Below are 18,412 nucleotides of genomic sequence, written 5' to 3'. Positions count from 1 at the left end.
GCGTGTCTGTGTGTGAGAGGGTGGGCGTGTCTGTGTGTGAGAGGGTGGGCGTGTCTGTGTGTGAGGGGGTGGGCGTGTCTGTGTGAGAGAGGGTGGGTGTGTCTGTGTGGGGGGGTGGGTGTGTCTGTGTGTGAGAGGGTGGGTGTGTCTGTGTGTGAGAGGGTGGGCGTGTCTGTGTGTGAGGGGGTGGGTGTGTCTGTGTGTGAGAGGGTGGGTGTGTCTGTGTGTGAGGGGGTGGGCGTGTCTGTGTGTGAGGGGGTGGGCGTGTCTGTGTGTGGGGGGGTGGGCGTGTCTGTGTGTGTGGGGGGGGTGGGCGTGTCTGTCTGTGGGCGGGTGGGCGTGTCTGTGTGTGGGGGGGTGGGCGTGTCTGTGTGTGGGGGGGTGGGCGTGTCTGTGTGTGAGAGGGGGGGCGGGCGTGTCTGTGTGTGAGAGGGTGGGCGTGTCTGAGTGTGGGGGGTGGGCGTGTCTGTGTGTGAGGGGGGTGGGCGTGTCTGTGTGTGAGGGGGTGGGCGTGTCTGTGTGTGAGAGGGTGGGCGTGTCTGTGTGTGAGGGGGGGTGGGGGTGTCTGTGTGTGAGGGGGGGTGGGCGTGTCTGTGTGTGGGCGGGTGGGCGTGTCTGTGTGTGGGGGGATGGGCGTGTCTGTGTGTGAGGGATGGGCGTGTCTGTGTGTGAGGGGGTGGGCGTGTCTGTGTGTGAGGGGGGGTGGGCGTGTCTAACTGTGTGGGGGGGTGGGCGTGTCTGTGTGTGAGGGGGGGTGGGCGTGTCTAACTGTGTGGGGGGGTGGGCGTGTCTGTGTGTGTGTGGGGGTGGGCGTGTCTAACTGTGTGGGGGGGTGGGCGTGTCTGTGTGTGAGGGGGGTGGGCGTGTCTGTGTGAGGGGGGGTGGGCGTGTCTGTGTGTGGGCGGGTGGGCGTGTCTGTGTGTGTGTGAGGGATGGGCGTGTCTGTGTGTGTGTGAGGGGGTGGGCGTGTCTGGGTGTGTGAGGGGGTGGGCGTGTCTGTGTGTGAGAGGGTGGGCGTGTCTGAGTGTGGGGGGGTGGGCGTGTCTGTGTGTGTGTGAGGGGGGGTGGGCGTGTCTGTGTGTGAGGGGGGTGTGTGTGGGGGTTGGCGTGTCTGTGTGTGAGGGGTGGGCGTGTCTGTGTGATGAGGGGTGGGCGTGACTTAATGTGAGGGGTTGTCTGAATGTGGCTGGGAGTGGGCGTGTCTGTGCTCCTGGGGGCGGGGCCGGCGCCGGCTCCCCCCGCGTGTTGGCCCCTCCCGCTCTGCGCGTGCGCGCGGCCGGTGGCTGAGCTGATTGTCCGCTTGGAGCGCGACCGTTGCCGCCGCCCGTCAGTCAGTTAGTCAGTGTCCCGCCGGCTTCTCCCTTTGCTTCAGCCCTGCTCTGTCACACAGCGGTGGTGGTGTGGAGATGGCGGGCGCTGGCCCTAGCCCCGGCCCCGGCCCCGCTCTGTGGTATCACCGGGACCTGAGCCGAGCGGCGGCCGAGGAGCTGCTGGCCCGAGCGGGCAGGGATGGCAGCTTCTTGGTGCGAGACAGCGAGAGTGTGAGCGGGGCCTATGCCCTGTGTGTCCTGTGAGTATCCCAACTGTTAACGGGCGGGGGGGAGGGTTCACCGGGAAACTCTGCAGTTGTTTTGTTGTGCTGTGTTTGGAGGGAATTGGCCGTCCTGTGCTGTTTTTATTCCCCCACCTGGCTGCCAGTGCGTCCCTCAACTTGTTTGCCTTCAGTCGAAGCATCGACTTTGTCATGTTTCACACAGCTCGGAGTTTGCAAAAGTTAACGTTTAAAAGTTTGCAAATACCTTAGGGATCTTCTGCTTGTGCATGTGCAGAAGTTTAAAATCCAAGTCTCGCGGTAAACTTTACAGCTAAAACGTGTACTCTCTTGATTTCTGAACCTTAGGGTTTCCGTTTAAACGCAGCCAATTCTCCAACGTCAGGAGACGGGAGCTCTCCCTGATATGTTGTGTTCAATTCCACCTCCTTCGTGTCCCAGTCATCCCAGCCCTTTTGTTTTCAGGAAATACCAGCTACATTTTTGGTTGGTTGGTGGGTTCCAGCCACAGTACGTTGCAGAGCAAATGTTTACATGTGTGTGCATACGCAAAACATATTTGTTTTCAGAATTGCTAGATTTGGAGAGGGGAAATTGGGTTTGCATTTGTCCTCCCGAAGGGGACTGAGTTGGCAAGTTTTCTTGCAGACTTGAGCAGTTTCTTTTTCTCCAGATGAAGCATTTTTTTTTGCAGACATTTGAAATGAGAAGTCCTCTGTGGCGTATACATCCATTATAGATCTCGAGAGAAGCATGACCTTTACAGCGCTCACTGAAAAGGGAAGCAGTGTATGTTTATTGAACTTTTTTTTGCATAGACTACTTGGCCTAATCCTGTTCCTTGTATTTTTTTATGGATGTGTTATTCCACTCTTTGACTCCAATTTGAACAAGACTGGTCCAGCAAGCTCCAGTACTTGAGAAACAGAACGTTATTATGCAAGCAGCATTATTTTTCTTTCACAAAAACTGCAATTGCTTGGACAACTCCAGTCTGGTACCATCTGTGGAGATAACGCAGTTAATTTTGGGTCCTGTGATTTCCAGCATTGGAAGTTTTATTGCTATTTTTCTTTCTTATTCTCTACGGCACCAATTGGGTAATGCAGCCTTTTAATAGAATCATGGAATTTTAGTCCATTAGAGGTCATTCCACCCATCATGTTGATACTGCCTTCCTAAAGAGTTACCCAGCCAGTCCCATTCTCCAGCCTTTTGTCCTTGCACCCCCTCAGTTCATCACTTTTAAATATATATCCAAAATTACAGAATTTTATCAAGTTCACATTTCACTGTCTACTACATTAGGATTTGATCCCTCACCCCCACACATTAGCCTGAGGTTCTGGATGACTAGAGTCAAAAAGTGTGGTGCTGGAAAAGCACAGCCAGTTAGGCGGCATCTGAGGAGCAGGAGTGTTGACATTTCGAGCAGAAGCTGTTTGTCAGGAATGTGAGGGGGGTGGGCAAAGGGGCTATGAGATAAATGGAAGGGGTAGGGTTGTGGGAAGGTAGCTCAAAATGCGATAGGTAGATTGTGATGGTAATAGGCCAGTGAGGAGGATGGAGCAGATAGATGGGAATCTTGCTTCCACCCTCTGTTCTGACTTTTCACCATCACTCCCCACCTTCATCTACCGATTGTCTTCCAAGCTCCCCCCAGCCCCTTCCCCCTCCCATTTATCACTCAGCCCCCTTGACCCCCCCCCCGACATGAAGAGCTTATGCTTGAATGTTGATTCTGCTGCTCCTCAGATGCTGTATGATTGGCTGTGCTTTTCCTGCGCCACAGTTTTTGACTCTTACCTCCATCTGCAGTCCTCTCTTTCTCCTATGTTCTGGATGACTAGTCCAATGGCATTATCATTATGGTACCATCTCCCTGGTAAACTATGCTATACTTAATGTCACTTGAGAGATTAAATTATATTTTTTATTTCCCCTGTATATACAACAAATTTTACTGGTATCTTGTATGGGATTTGAGAGCTGAACTTGTTAAATTCAATGCCAAAAGTGTAAAATTTCTGAGATACTTTGACACTGATTACATTGAGAGTTGTGCAAGGTGTATTTGAAGTTGAAAATGGGATTTTTGCTTTGGGATGTTTGTGGGTTTTTTCAGTTTTGGGTTCCAATGTCACCTGTGTATCCAGTTGAGGCTGTTAATACACCAAAGACTGAATTATCCTTTAATTGTTTATGTTTTCAAAGCTGAAGTTAATTCTTGCAGTTTTGTTTCAATTGATGAGCCAAATGGTGTTGATATTTGGCTTGAATTATGTTTAAAACTAGGAGTCACTGGTTGTTTTCTGACTAGGAATATCTTTGTCAAATGGAGTGCTCCTGATCATTACCCATTGACTGTGCAATGTGCACCAAAAATAGACAGCTGCACAAACTCAGGTCTGGCAGCATTTGTGGGGACAAAGCAAAGTTAATATTTCGAGTTCACTGTCTGTTCATCAGAACTGGCCTACAATGCCTGGAAAGAATGTGATTTATGTGAAATTCACAGTGGAAAGAATGTCTTTTTTTTAACACTTTTATTTTAAACTTTAGGATGTCCCAAAGTGTTTTACAGACAGCTGTAGCAGTTAATTTACTCACAGCACAGTTTCTTTTCCACCTGATATCAGTCATGTTGGATCAGTAGTAAATATTAGCCAAACCACTGTAAAGAACTCCTGATCTTCTGGATCTCGCTGTTGTGAGAGGAGATTGAGACTTTTGCTTCATACTTTGTTCAAAAGGCTGCATATGGGATAGTGTGTATCTCTTCTCCCTCCGTCCCTCTCTCTTTCTCTGCCCACTGCTGCCCCACCACTACCAAAAAAACCCCTTGCAGACTCTCTGGCAGTATGGTACTGACAGGAAAGATGAAGCCAAGGGAAAAAGTGACTGCAAATAGAACAGTAAATGTCTCATCAACTGCTGCGTGACTTTGTAATAACTTCAGTCTTGGTCCTGTCAGGAGAGCAGTAAGACTTTCATTTGAACTCTGTAGGTTGCAATTATATTCTGACCAGTTTCTCAGATTGAGGTTTTTCAAAAGTGGCGGAGTGTTTGTTTTCAGTTAAATTGACGAAGAAGGATATGTGTCACTGACAGGTCCTGAAGGTGCAATACTGTTTTCACTAGTCAAACTGATGTAATTTTTTTTCGCCCTCGGAAAGATTTTTTTCATGTGATAAGTTTGCTTGCTGAGCTGGTAGGTTTGTTCTCAGACATTTCGTCACCATACTAGGTAACATCATCAATGATGAAAATGTGTTGCTGGAAAAGCGCAGCAGGTCAGGCAGCATCCAAGGAGCAGGAGAATCGACGTTTCGGGCATGAGCCCTTCTTCATCAATGAGCCTCCGGTGAAACACTTGTGTTCTGTCCAACATTCTATTTAAGTATCTTGGTCTGTTAAGGTGGGTGATATCATTTCCAGTTCTTTTTCTAAGGTTGATAAATGGGGTCCAACTCGATGTGTTTATTGATGGAATTCCAGTTTGAATGCCAGGCCTCGAGGAATTCCTGTGCGTGTCTCTGTTTAACCTGTCCTAGGATGGGTGTGTTGTCCCAGTCAAAGTGGTGTCCCCCTTCGTCTATGAGTAAGAATACTAGTGATAACTGGTATTGCCTTTTGATGGTTAGTTGGTGTTTGTGTATACTGGTGGCTATTTTCCTGTGTCTGTCCAATGTAGTGTTTGTTGCAGTCCTTGCAGGGTATTTTGTAAATGACATTTGTTTCGTTGGTTGTTGGTACAGGGTCCTTTAGGTTCATCAGTAGCTGTTTCAGTATGTTGATCGGTTTGTGGGCTACCATGATGCCAAGGGGTCGGAGTAGTCAGGTAGTTTAAGAATCGATGGACTGTGTTCATCGGGTACCCATTGTTCTTGAATATGCTATGTAGATATTTTTCTTTTGCTGCTCGTAGTTCCTGGGTGCTGCAGTGTGTAGTGGCCCATTTAAATAATGTCTTGAATCACCTCCGTTTATGGATGTTGGGATGATTGCTCCTGTAGTTAAGTATCTGGTCCATGTGTGTTGCTTTCCTGTAGACACTGGTCTGCAGTTCTCCATTGACTGTTGTAGATATCACAGTGGAACGAACAGTCAATGGAGAACTGCAGACCAGTGTCTACAGGAAAGCAACACACACGGACCAGATACTTAACTACAGGAGCAATCATCCCAACACCCATAAACGGAGGTGATTCAAGACATTATTTAAATGGGCTATTGCACACTGCAGCACCCAGGTATTACGAGCAGCAAAAGAAAAATATCTATACAGCGTCTTTAAGAACCATGGGTAATTGATGAACAAAGTCAGCCAATGCTGAAGCAACTAACCCAAACAAGAAGACACAACATGCCCAGAGACTCTAGCCATACTACCATACATCAAAGACATCTCAGAGATCATTACCAGACTACTCCGACCCCTTGACATCATGGTAGCCCACAAACTGACCAACATAGTGAAACAGCTACTGATGAACCTAAAGGACCCTTTACCAACAACCAGTGAAACGAATGTCATTTACAAAATACCCTGCATGGACTGCAACAAACACTACATTGGACAGAGACAGGAAAATAGCCACTGTGTCTACCACCAAAAGACAAGACCAGCTTTCACTAGTATCCTTACACACAGATAAAAAGGGATACCGCTTTGACTGGGGCACCGCATCTATCCTAGGACAGGTTAAACAGAGACACGCACAGGAATTCCTAGAGGCCTGGCACTCAAACCGGAATTCCAGCAATAAACACATCGATTTGGACCCCATTTACCAACCCTTGAGAAAAAGAACTAGAAATGATATCACCCACCTTAACAGACCAAGACACAAATAGAAAGTGGGACAGAACACGAGCACTTCATCGGAGGCTCACTGATGATGTTACCTAGCATGGTGACAAAAAGTCTGAGAAGAAACCTACCAGTTCAGCAAGCAAACTTAGAACCTAAGCCTCAACCTGAGCTACAAATCTTCTCAAAAATTGTAGATTTCTTTCACATTTTAATGGTATTTAGAGACTAAATAATGACTGCTGGAATCTTGCTGAAAATGGAGCTAAGTTGCTGAAACATTTCATCTCAAATTCATCAGATCAGAAGTACAAAGATTCCAAATTTCAAACCATGTAATTTTGTCATTCTTGCACTTGCCTTGACGAATGCAAAATGAAAAGCTTTGGCAACAGTGTTTTTTATGAGCAATGTTTCAAGTTCTGTATAATGAGTTGTTGCTACTGGCAAGCTGATGTGTAAGTAGGAGGTCAGATTTAAGAAAACTGGCCTGGTTAGCAGTGGTGAGGTGAAAACTTTCTTTAAGCAGTGAATTTGATGGCAGTTTCCTTCCCTGAAGGACATTAGTGAACCTGATGGGTTTTTCTGACAATCAACAATAGTCATCATTAGATTATTACTTCTAGGTATTTATTGAATTCCAATTCCACCATCTGCAGTGGTGGAATTCGAACCCTGTCCCAGAATGTTATCTGGGTCTCTAGATTAACAGTCGAGTGATAATATCACGAGGCCATTGCCTCAAATTGTGTAGCTTACAACTTGCTAAGAAGCAATGCGAAGTTAAATCTCTTAAACTTGCAGTCATCAGGACCGAAATACAAGAAAGCACATTTAGAAAATAAGCTGTTCTGGTGCAGTGGTAGTGGTCCAACCTCTGATACAGGATGCCCAAGTTCACCACCTGTGCTGTAATGTTCTTGGATTTGTAAATATAAACTTTGAAGGAAAAGAAGTTTCAACCTCAAAACCAAATGCTTATATTTTCTTAGTAGGGATAAACCTTACCTTGCCTGCCAGGAAGTGTGCAGTGTTGGTTTCTCAGAACAGAAAATACCCATATGAATGCTTCATCTAGTGCTTCTCAAATGTTTTCCCCAGAAGATCTTTTTGAACCTTGAAAATTGTTGTGATCCCCCACATGAGAACTATGGGGTTAGGATGGGGGTGGAGCAACCTGAGAGTGAGGAGAATTCGATGTGAAAGTGAAGACTGCAGATGCTGGAGATCAGAGTCAAGATTGGAGTGGTACTGGAAAAGCATAGCAGGTCAGGCAGCATCTGAGGAGCAGGAGAATCAACATTTTGGGATCATTCTTGATGAAGGGCTCTGCCCGAAACGTCGATTTTCCTGCTCCTCGGATGCTGCCTGACCTGCTGTGCCTTTCCAGCACCACTAATCTTGACCCAGAATCCTGTGAGTTGGAGGCTATTAATTTTCAGGGTACAGTTGTAATAATTTGGCTAGAACATTGAGATGACCAGCACTGCCTTGCAGCTTGCAACCCTAAATATTTAGCACCCTCTCCATTTTAAGAGCCACTGTTTGGACATTGGATATTTCCACTTGTCATTTATTGTGTTGAGCAGTGATCAAAATCCTCCCCAGTTCACAATGATCCTCAAGATGGATGGCCAAGTGGTATTCCTGCTAGTCTAATATTCCAGGGTGCCAGGTAATGTTCTGAGGACCCAAGTTCAAATCCTATGATGGCAGATTGTAGAATTTGAAATCAATAATAAATCAGGAATTAAGAGTTGAATGAGGACTGTGAAAACTTTGTCAATTGTTGAAAAAAACTGTTTGGTTTACTAATGTCTTTGAGAGAAGAAAACTGTTGTCCTTAACTGTTCTGCCCTGCACATAACTCAAGCCCACAGCAATGTGGCTAACTCTTACTCTTAGGAATGGGCAATATATTCTGGCTGAGCTATTGATACCCACATCCCATGGATGAAGAGAAAAAAATTAAATGTTTGACAATGGCAAATCCTTTTGGATTGTGAATATTTCTTTCACAAACCCCAGAGTATTTAAACAAGAGAACAGTGTTGATGTGAGAACTAATCCTTGTGGGACTTTAAAATGACTCAGGCAACATCAACTTCCATTTCTACAGTGCCTTTAATGAAACAAAACATTCCAACAGTCAGAGCTATTATCAAAAATAGTTGAAACTCAGTCACACAAAATACTAAAGTGGTGATCAAAGGTTGGTTGTGGTACAAAGTTCACATTTAATTCATTAATAAATTTTGCTGATGATCTAGTTACAAATTTTGGACTGTAACTAAACTGTCAGTTACTACATTAACATCTTGCATGATTCTGTGTCAAATATTTTTCACATCCATTTATCTCATTGGAGTTCAACAGAACTGTGTGCTTGTGGTTAATTCCCTTTTGCAAAGTAGGATTCTGAACTAAACTGCTTCCTTTGTGTTATTTTGAGCCTTGGTGGATCTTTGTGCAAATCATTTTGACCACTTCTATTGACACATTTAGTAAGTCAAATTGAGTTTATGGGTACAGGAGTAGGCCAATTAGCCTCTTAAGTCTATTCTGCCATTCAATAAGATCATGTCTGATTTGTAGCCAAACTTCATATACCTGCCTTTGGCCCATATTCCTTAATACCTTTGCTTAAACAAACATGAATCCATCCCATATTTAAAATGTAATAACTGATCCAGCAACTGATGCCATTTGTGAAAGAGAGTTTCAAACCTCTACCACCCTGCTTAGCTTGACCCTCAGTCTTTGTTAAGATTTGGGCTGAGCCAGCACATCTTCGTCAAGGGATGGTCGTGTCTCACAAATATGTTAGAATTCTATGAGGCAGTAATGAGTAACTTAGACAAAGGAGAGCGAGTGGACTTAATTAATTTGGATTTGCAGAGGCTTTTGACAAGGTGCTGCACAGGAGGCTGCTAAATAAGATAAGAGCCCAAGGTGTTAGGGGCAAGGTACTGGCATGGATAAAGGATTGATTGACAGGCAGAACGCAGAGTGTGGGGGAAAAGCAGTCGTTTTCAGGATGGCAGGCAGTGATCTGTGGAGTCCTGCAGATGTTGGGATCACAACCACTCATGATATATGTTAATGATCTGAGTGAAGCAATTGATATTATTTCTAAGCTTACGAACTGCACAAAGATAGGTGGAGGGATAGGTGGTGTTGAGGAAGTGGGAAGGCTGCAGAGGACTTGGATGGGCGAGGAGAGTGGGCAAAGATGTGACAGAATACATTGTGAGACAAAGTGAGGTTATGTACTTTGGTAGGAATAATAAAGATGTAGATTATTTTCTAAATAGATTAGATTACATTACAGTGTGGAAACAGGCCCTTCGGCCCAACAAGTCCACACTGACCCGCCGAAGTGCAACCCACTACATTTACCCCTTGCCTAACACTACGGGCAATTTAGCATGGCCAATTCACCTGACCTGCACATCTTTTGGACTGTGGGAGGAAACCGGAGCACCCGGAGGAAACCCACGCAGACACGGGTGGAACATGCAAACTCCACACAGTCAGTCGCCTGAGGCGGGAAATGAACCCGGGTCTCTGGCGCTGTGAGGCAGCAGTGCTAACCACTGTGCCACCGTGCCGCCCAAATAGGGAAAGGCTTTGGAAATCTGAAGCATAAATGGACTTGGGAGTCCTAGTTCAGGATTCTGTTAAGATTACGTAGGTTCAGTTGGCAGTTAGGAAGACAGATGCAATGTTAGCATTCTTTCAAGAGGGCTGGAATTCAAGAGCAGGGATGTACTGCTGAGGCTATGTAAGACTGCATTTTGAACATTGCAAGTCCTTTTGGACCCTGTACCTAGGCAAGGATGTGCTGGCCTTGAGAAATGATTGAGGACTCTGGATCTATATTTGATGGAGTTTTGAAATATGAGAGGGATCTGATTGAAACTTACAGAATACTGAGGGGCTTGGATAGAGCTGGCGTGAAGATGTTTCCACTGCTAGGAGAGAGTAGGACCCAGCCTGAGAGTGAAAGGATGACCCTTTAGAACTGAAATGAAGAGAAATTTCTTCAACCAGAGGGTGATTATTGTACGGAATTCATTGTCACAGTGGGCTGTGGAGGCCAACTCATTAAGTATATTTAAGACAGAGGTAAGTTCTTGATTAGTAATGGGATCAAGGGTTACAGGGAGAAGGCAAGAGAATGGATTTGAGAAATGCATCAGTCATGATGGAGCAGACTTGATGAGCTGAGTGGCATAATTATGCTGTATGCCTTATGGTCTGACCATAATTTTTCAACAATACCCCCTGTTCTACAATCACCAGCAAGTTGAAATATTTTATCTTTATCTATCCTGTCTTTTCCTGTTAATATCTTGAAGATTTTGATCAGATCAGCCCTTAACCTTCTAAAATCTAGAGAAGACAGGCCTGATTTATATAAACTCTCCTCAAACTTAACTCAGGAAGTACAGGTGTCATTCTTGTAAATGTACCTTTATACTCCGGTACTGCTGCCCAGGTAGGTGCAGCAAGCACTGGTTCATGCTGCTGAAGGTCCCGCAGGTTTGGTTGCTTGCAGGTAAATACAGAATGTGATGTGTAACAATATCATGTGGTTCAGGAAGAAATTGGTCCAGTGTTTGTAAACCAGTCTAGGGATTGCTGCTCCATTCACTCCACATCCTGGATCAGGGAAGAGAAATATCTGACAATTTATTTGCTGCAATTACTGCAGTAAAGTATTCACAATAACATTGTTAAATAAAAAGTAAACATATAAAGAGATCCAGGACCTGCTCAAAAAGATAGGTTTTAAAGTGCATTTTAAAGAAGGAGAAAGATAAAGATTTGGGGAAGGAATTCCAGTGCTTTGGCAAGGCACTTGAAGACATGGCTGTCAGTGGCAAAAATAAATCAGAAAGCAGTCAGAATCAGAAGAGCATGATTACTCTGGATTATTGTTGAACAAGAGGTATTTATAGAAATGTACAAAGTTAAAAACCACACAACACCAGGTGATAGTCCAACAGGTTTATTTGGAAGCTCTTGCTTTCGGAGCACTGTTCCTTCATCAGGGGTTGTCGCCTGATGATACAACCACCTGATGAAGGATCAGCGCTCTGAAAGCTAGTGCTTTCAAATGACTATCACCTGGTGTTGTGTGAATTTTAACTTTGTATCTCCAGTCTGACACCACCGTCTCCAAATCATTTATTGAGATGGACTTGATAAAGTCATGAGGTTTGGTTTGGTAACTTGTTTTGCCCAAAGAATGGCTCACCTGCTGAGACCAAAATTTGGGGCAGGAGCAAGCAATTTAACTCTTCAAGCCTGTTCAGTATGATCAAGGCAGATCACCTGTCTTGTTAAATTTTCCTGTTTGCTTCCCACAGCCCTGATTCCTTTAAAATCATAAAGTTATCCAAGACAAAAGCTGGAAAATTATAAGCCGATTAGCCTAACCTCTCTTGTAGGTAAAATTCTAGAATCCATCGTTAAGGATGAGATTTCTAAATTCTTGAAGTGCAGGGTAGGATTAGAACAAGTCAGCATAGATTTAGTAAGGGGAGGTTATGCCTGACAAACCTGTTAGAATTCTTTGAAGTGGTAACAAGTAGGTTATACCGGGAAAGGTCAGTAGATGTTATCTATCTAGACTTCCAAAAGGCCTTTGAATAAGGTGCCTCATGGTGGTAGGCTGCTGAGTAAGGTGAGGGCCTATGGTGTTTGAGGTGAACTACTGGCATGGATTGAGGATTTGCTGTCTGACACAAAGCAGAGAGTTGGGATAAAAGGTTCTATTTTGGAATGGCAGCAGGTGACATGTGTGGTCTTGCAGGGTTCAGTGTTGGGGCCACAGCTGTTCACTTACTATGTTCATGATCTGGATGAAGGGACTGGGGCATTCTAGCGAAGTTCACCGATGATACGAAGTTAGGCGGACGGGCAGGTAGTTCTGAGGAGGTAGGGAGGCTGTAGAAAGAGTTAGACAGTTTAGGAGAGTGGTCCAAGAAATGGCTGGTGAAATTCAACATGAGCAAGTGCACTTTGGAAAAAAGAATACAGGCATGGACTATTTTCTAAATGGTGAGAAAATTCATAAAGCCAAAGTACAAAGAGATCTGGGAGTGCTAGTCCAGGATTTGTAAAGGTTGATTTGCAGGTTGAGTCCGTGATTAAGAAAGTAAATGTAATGTTGTCATTTATCTCAAGAGGGTTGGAACATAAAAGCAGCGACGTGCTTCTGAGACTTTATTAAAGCTCTAGTTAGAATCCATTTAGAATACTGTGTCCAATTTTGGGCCCCACACCAGGAGGGACATACTGGCACTGGAGCATGTTCAGCTAGGAGATACAATATTTGGAGTAGAATGACAGTGTTATTGTCAGTAAATTTGATGAATGTTGGTTGATACAGTGTGTCCACAGAGAGCTTTTGCTTTGTTTATTTAATGTATTGATTTCACCAATGATTATAAACATTGTACACAGACGTGATGCAATTTTGGTTCTATAGTATACTTAATGCCTGTCTTCTATGTATGGCATCCAGAAAGGTCTAGGTTAATGGCTACTGAACTTTTGACAAGAGAGCATAATTTATTTATCTGCTGAACGTTTTCTATGATCCTATGGACAGGTGTCGACATCTGCATCTACTATCTGGCTTTGCTGAAATCCTGGTAACAGGGTTCAATACAGTTGGTTTTAACATAGAATGGTACAGCATAGTACAGGCCCTTCGGGCCTCTATGTTGTGCCAGTCTTTTATCCTTTTCTAAGATCAGACTAACCTACAAGAAACCTTTCTTCCATATGCCTATACAAGAGTCACTTAAATGTTCATAATGTTTCTGACTCTTCTACCACTGCTGCCAGTGTATTCCACGCACCCATCACTCTGTAAAGAACCTGCCTCTGACATCTCCCCTAAACCTTCCTCCAATTACCTTAAAATTATGCCCCCTCATGATAGACATTTCCACCTTAAGAAAATGTCTCTAGCTATCCACTCTGTGCTTCTCAACATCTTGTACACCTCTGTCAAGTCACCTCTCATCTTTCTTTGCTCCAGTGAGAAAAGCCCTAGCTCCCTCAACCTTTCTTCTTAACACGTGCCCCCCAGTCCAGGCAGCATCCTGGTAAATCTCCTCTGCACCCTTGCTAAAGCTTCCAAATTTTACTATAGTGAGGCAACCGGAACTGAATGCAATATTCCAAGTGTGGTCTAACAGGGCTTTGTCAGGCTGCACTATAACCTCGTGACTCTTAAAATCAGTCCCCTTGCTAATGAAAAACAACACACCGTGCGCCATCTTAACAGCCTTATCAACTTGGGTGACAACTTCGAGGGATCTATGGACTTGGACCCCAAGATTCACCTGTTCCTTCCCATTGCCAAGAATGTTGCCTGTATCCTGCATTTACATTTTCCAGGTTGACCTCCATCTGCCACTTCTCACCCCAATTCTGCATCTTGTCAATGTTCCATTACAACCGCCCTTCACACTATCCACCACTCCATCAACTTTCATGTCATCAGCAAACTTACTAACCCACCCTTCCCTTTCCTCATGCAAGTCATTTATAAAAATCATGAAGAACGGAGGTCCCAGAACCAATCCCTGCAGAACAGCACTGGTCATCAAGCTCCAGTCTGAATACTTTGCATCTGCTACCACTGTCTGTCTTCTATGGGCCAGCTAATTCTATATCCCAACAGCCAGATTTCCCTGTATCCCAAACCTCCTTACTTTCTGAATGTGCCTACCATGGGGAACCTTATCAAATAGCAGAAAGTGATGCTGCAGATGCTGGAGATCAGAGTTGAAAATGTGTTGCTGGAAAAGCACAGCAGGTCAGGCAGCATCCAAGGAGCAGGAGAATCGACGTTTCGGGCATGAGCCCTTCTTCAGGAGTCCTGAAGAAGGGCTCATGCTCGAAACGTCGATTCTCCTGCTCCTTGGATGCTGCCTGACCTGCTGTGCCTTTCCAGCAACACATTTTCGGCTCGAACCTTATCAAATGCCTTGCTAAAACCCATGTACGCCACATGCACTGCACCACATGCATCAACGTGTTTTATCACTTCCTCAAAGAATTCCATAAGGTTTGTGAGGCATGATCTGCCCCAATGTTGACTATCTCTAATCAAACTATGGTTTTCCAAGTAATCATAAACCCTCTCTCTCAGAATCCTCTCTAGTTATTTGTTCACCACTGAGGTAAGACTGACTGGTTTGTAATTCCCAGGGTTATCCCTATTCCCTTTCTTGAACAAGGGAATAACTTTTGCCACCCTCCAATCATCAGGCACTATTCCAGGGAACAGTGTGGGCGCAAAGATCATCACCAAAGGTGCAGCAATGTCTTCCCATGCTTCCTGTAGTAACCTTGGGTGTATCTGGTGTGGCCCAGATCTTGCCTCATGTATTTCAAAGTTTTCAGCACATCATCTTTCCTAACATCAACTTGTTCAAGCATATCAGTCTGTTTCAAGCTGTCCTCAGAAACATCAAAGTCCCTCTCAGTAGTGAATTCTGAAACAAAGTATTTATTAAGGACCTCCCCTGCTTCTTCTGACTCCAGGCACAAGTTCCCTCCACTATCCCTGATCGGCCCCACCCTCATGTTCCTCATGTAAGTATAGAATGCCTTGAGGTTTCCCTTAATCCTACCAATGAAAGCTTTTTCATGCCCCCTTCTAGCTCTCCTGATTCCATTCTTCAGTTCCTTCCAGGCTACCTTGTAAAGCCCTGTCTGATCCATGCTGCTTCAAACTTAAGTAAGTTTCCTTCTTACACTGAAAGACTGAAGCGACTGGGCTTGTATACCCTTGAGTTTTGAAGATTGAGAGGGGATCTGATTGAGACGTATAAGATTATGAAAGGATTGGACACTCTGGCAGTAGGAAACATATTTCCACTGATGGGTGAGTGGCGAACCAGAGGACACAGCTTAAAAACACGGGGTAGACCATTTAGGACAGAGCTCAGGAGAAACTTCTTCACCCAGAGAGTGGTGGCTGTGTGGAATGCTCTGCCACAGGGGGCAGTGGAGGCCCACTCTCTGGATCCATTTAAGAAGGAGTTGGATAGAGCTCTCAAAGATAGTGGAATCAAGGGTTATGGAGATAAGGCAGGAACAGGATACTGATTAGGAATGATCAGCCATTATTATATTGAATGGCGGTGCAGGCTCGAAGGGCTGAATGGCCTACTCCTGCACCTATTGTCTATTGTCTTGACTAGATGTTCCACATCCTTTGTCACCCAAGGTTCTTACAACCTACCATCCCTTCCTTGCCTCAGTGGGCCAAATCTGTCTGCCACTATCAGCAAGTGCTTCCTAAACAACCTCCACATTTCTGTTGTGCATTTCCCTGAGAACATCTGTTCCCAATTTGGGAGTGGATGGGACTGGTTGAATCTGTTTTGGGAATTTCACGTGGTCTATGGAAAGCAACATTTGACTCTAATCTTTTATTTGCTACACTTTTCTGTTCTCATTTGAAAACCACAAAGCAAGCAGAGCAGAAATGAGGAGTGGATGACTGTCTACAATGAAGGTAGTCTGTCACTTTTCGTTCTGTTGTACTGTGTGAGTCCCTGGATTGGGTTTACCTTGTAATCTGCAAACTCATGCTGTACAAGGAAATATATTGAACACTTATTTGAATCTCTGGATAGCTATTCTTCATGAACATACTAATTCTGAAATTGTTTTGCTAATTACTAAATCTAACTACAAATACATTTGAAGGGTTGGACTGAAAATGGAAATTGCTCCATTATAAAACTTGCTGTGGTTGCAGAGGTGATGAAGCCTGTGCTTTTTGAGTGAATGTCCTTGTCTTGCCACAAATTCTTTACTCCTGTCCCACACCCTAGTCACTATCGTTGTTACCCTTCCTGTACATCACTAGGTCTTGTTACTGGACTCATAACCTAGATCGAGGAGAAAGTGAGGTCTGCAGATGCTGGAGATCAAAGTTGAAACTTTATTGCTGGAACAGCACAGCAGGTCAGGCAGCATCCAGGGAACAGGAGATTCGACGTTTCGGGCACAGGCCCTTCTTCAACTCATAACCTAGATCCCCAGGCTAATGTTCTGGGCACGTGTGTTCTAATCCAAACATGGCAGATGGTGAAATTTTAAATACAATGAAAATTTGGGGAAAAATAATGTTTGGCAACTTTATAAACACGGCTGATTGTTATAAAACCCATTTGCTTTGCTAATATCTTTTAAAGAAGGAAATGTATTGTCTGGCCTGGCTTAAAATGAGACTGCAGGCCCACAACAAGATTGTTAACTGACCTCTGGGTAATTGGAGATGGCTAATAAGTACTGGTTTAGCCAGTGACAGCCACATCCCTTGAACAAATAGAAAGATCAAGTTCCCTCCCCTCCAAAAATATGCCCATCTTACATTGCTTGAAGTTGCAGAAAGTGATTTACCTTGAAGTATCTTGGGATTTTTTTGGCCATTTTCTCTGAGATGTCAGAATAAGATAACACCTTCTTGAAAGTGGTATAGGAGTGTAAAAAAATGTTGTGTGTAAATGTGTGAAGGTGAAACTAGTTTCTCGCCTGAGCTGAATGGTGAAAACCACTAGTTATGCTTATGACATTTGCTTTTAGTGCTTCAGCTGTTTGTAATTCTGTTTCAAAACGGTTTCCTGTGATTAGCTGGTTTTAGAGGTTTCACCTCTTTCTTGCCACAGTCATCTTTTTGCTGAAGATGCTGTCTTGATTTGGGACATAGTCTGAGATGCCCAACACAGAAAAAGGCTCTTCAGCTGGTCAAAAACAACCACTTAACTATTCTATCCTATTTTCTTGACCCAAAATATTCTATGGCTTGGCATTGCAAGTGCACATCTAGATAAATCTTTAATGTTATGAAGATTTCTGCCTTTGCATGCAGTGATTTCCAGATTCCAACTGCCCTCTGGGAGAAAAAGATTTTCCCCATATCTTCTCAAAATCTTCTGTCCCTTCCTTCCATCAACGGAAATAGTTTCTTTGCCCGATCTTTGTTGTGGAGGTGCCCGTGTTGGAGTAGTTGGACAAGGTCAAAAATCACTTGATATCAGGTTATAATTCAACAGGTTTATTTGAAAACACAAGCTCTCAGCGACTTGCTCCTCCTCCAGGTACTGGTGAGACAGGAGACACCACGTACGGAATTTATAAGTAAGAGATCGAATGGACATACAACTGATGGGAAAGTATTGAACAAACTTTTAAATCTTTTATCAGTTAGAATGGCAATGCAGGTTTCGATTGATTAGTATACAAATCCCAGAATTTCTTTCAAGTCACTGTGTGGCATTTTATAAGTTCCCACTTTGGAAATAAAACCAGTCGGATTCCAGGTTAAGACATAGACAGATTCTTAACAAGGCCTCACACCTAAAAGGTATTGTCTGACCTGAGATGTCACCTCTTTTATTCTGAGAAAATTTTAAATTACCTCAGGGAGGTTACTGAAAGAAATTCTGGGATTTGCATATTAATCAATTGAAACCTGCATCTCCATTCTAACTGATTTAACAGCCATTTTAGGCTTGTTCAATACATTCGTATCAGTTGTGAGAGCCTTTGATCTTTTACTTATAAATCATGTGTGTGACATCTCCTGTCTCACCAGCACCTGAAGAAGGAGCAAGGCTCTGAAAACTAGTGTTTTCAAATAAACCTGTTGGATTATAACCTGGTGTTGTCATTTTTGACGTTATGCCTTTCATAATCTTATAGATCTCAATCATGTCCCATCTCAATCTGCTCTGCTCGAAGAAAGCAACCAGAGTCTATCCAATCTCTCTTCATAACTGAAATTCTCCAGTAAATTGATGAAATTACAAATTGCAGTTCTTCAAACACTTTCAAAAATGGCAAACGCTTTTGTGTACATTTCCACAATTTGTCACCACCATCTTGATAAATCTCCTCTATACCATCTCCAGTGCTATTATATCCCTCTTATAATGGTGGATTCCAGAACTGGACACAATTCTCTAGCTGTGGCCTAACCTGTGATTTATGCAGTTCCAGCATAA

General features: G+C 44.0%; 1 protein-coding gene across 1 annotated transcript in view; it reads left to right on the top strand.

The window, feature by feature from the left end:
- The first annotated feature begins 1,305 nt into the window (after positions 1-1,305).
- Positions 1,306-18,412, top strand: part of inppl1a (inositol polyphosphate phosphatase-like 1a) — a 235,795-nt gene continuing 218,688 nt past the window's right edge. Inside the window, exon 1 of the mRNA XM_087988454.1 lies at positions 1,306-1,570. Coding sequence (XP_087844580.1) covers positions 1,407-1,570 — 164 coding nt within the window. The 5' untranslated portion in view covers positions 1,306-1,406. The remainder of the gene's footprint in view (positions 1,571-18,412) is intronic.

The sequence above is a fragment of the Chiloscyllium plagiosum genome, unplaced genomic scaffold (genome assembly GCF_037043375.1).
Source record: "Chiloscyllium plagiosum isolate Xiang-an unplaced genomic scaffold, Cpla_swu_hap1 HiC_scaffold_6, whole genome shotgun sequence".
Taxonomy (NCBI): domain Eukaryota; kingdom Metazoa; phylum Chordata; class Chondrichthyes; order Orectolobiformes; family Hemiscylliidae; genus Chiloscyllium; species Chiloscyllium plagiosum.
Note: the sequence above shows the minus strand (reverse complement) of the source record. Positions and strands in the feature narration are given on the sequence as shown.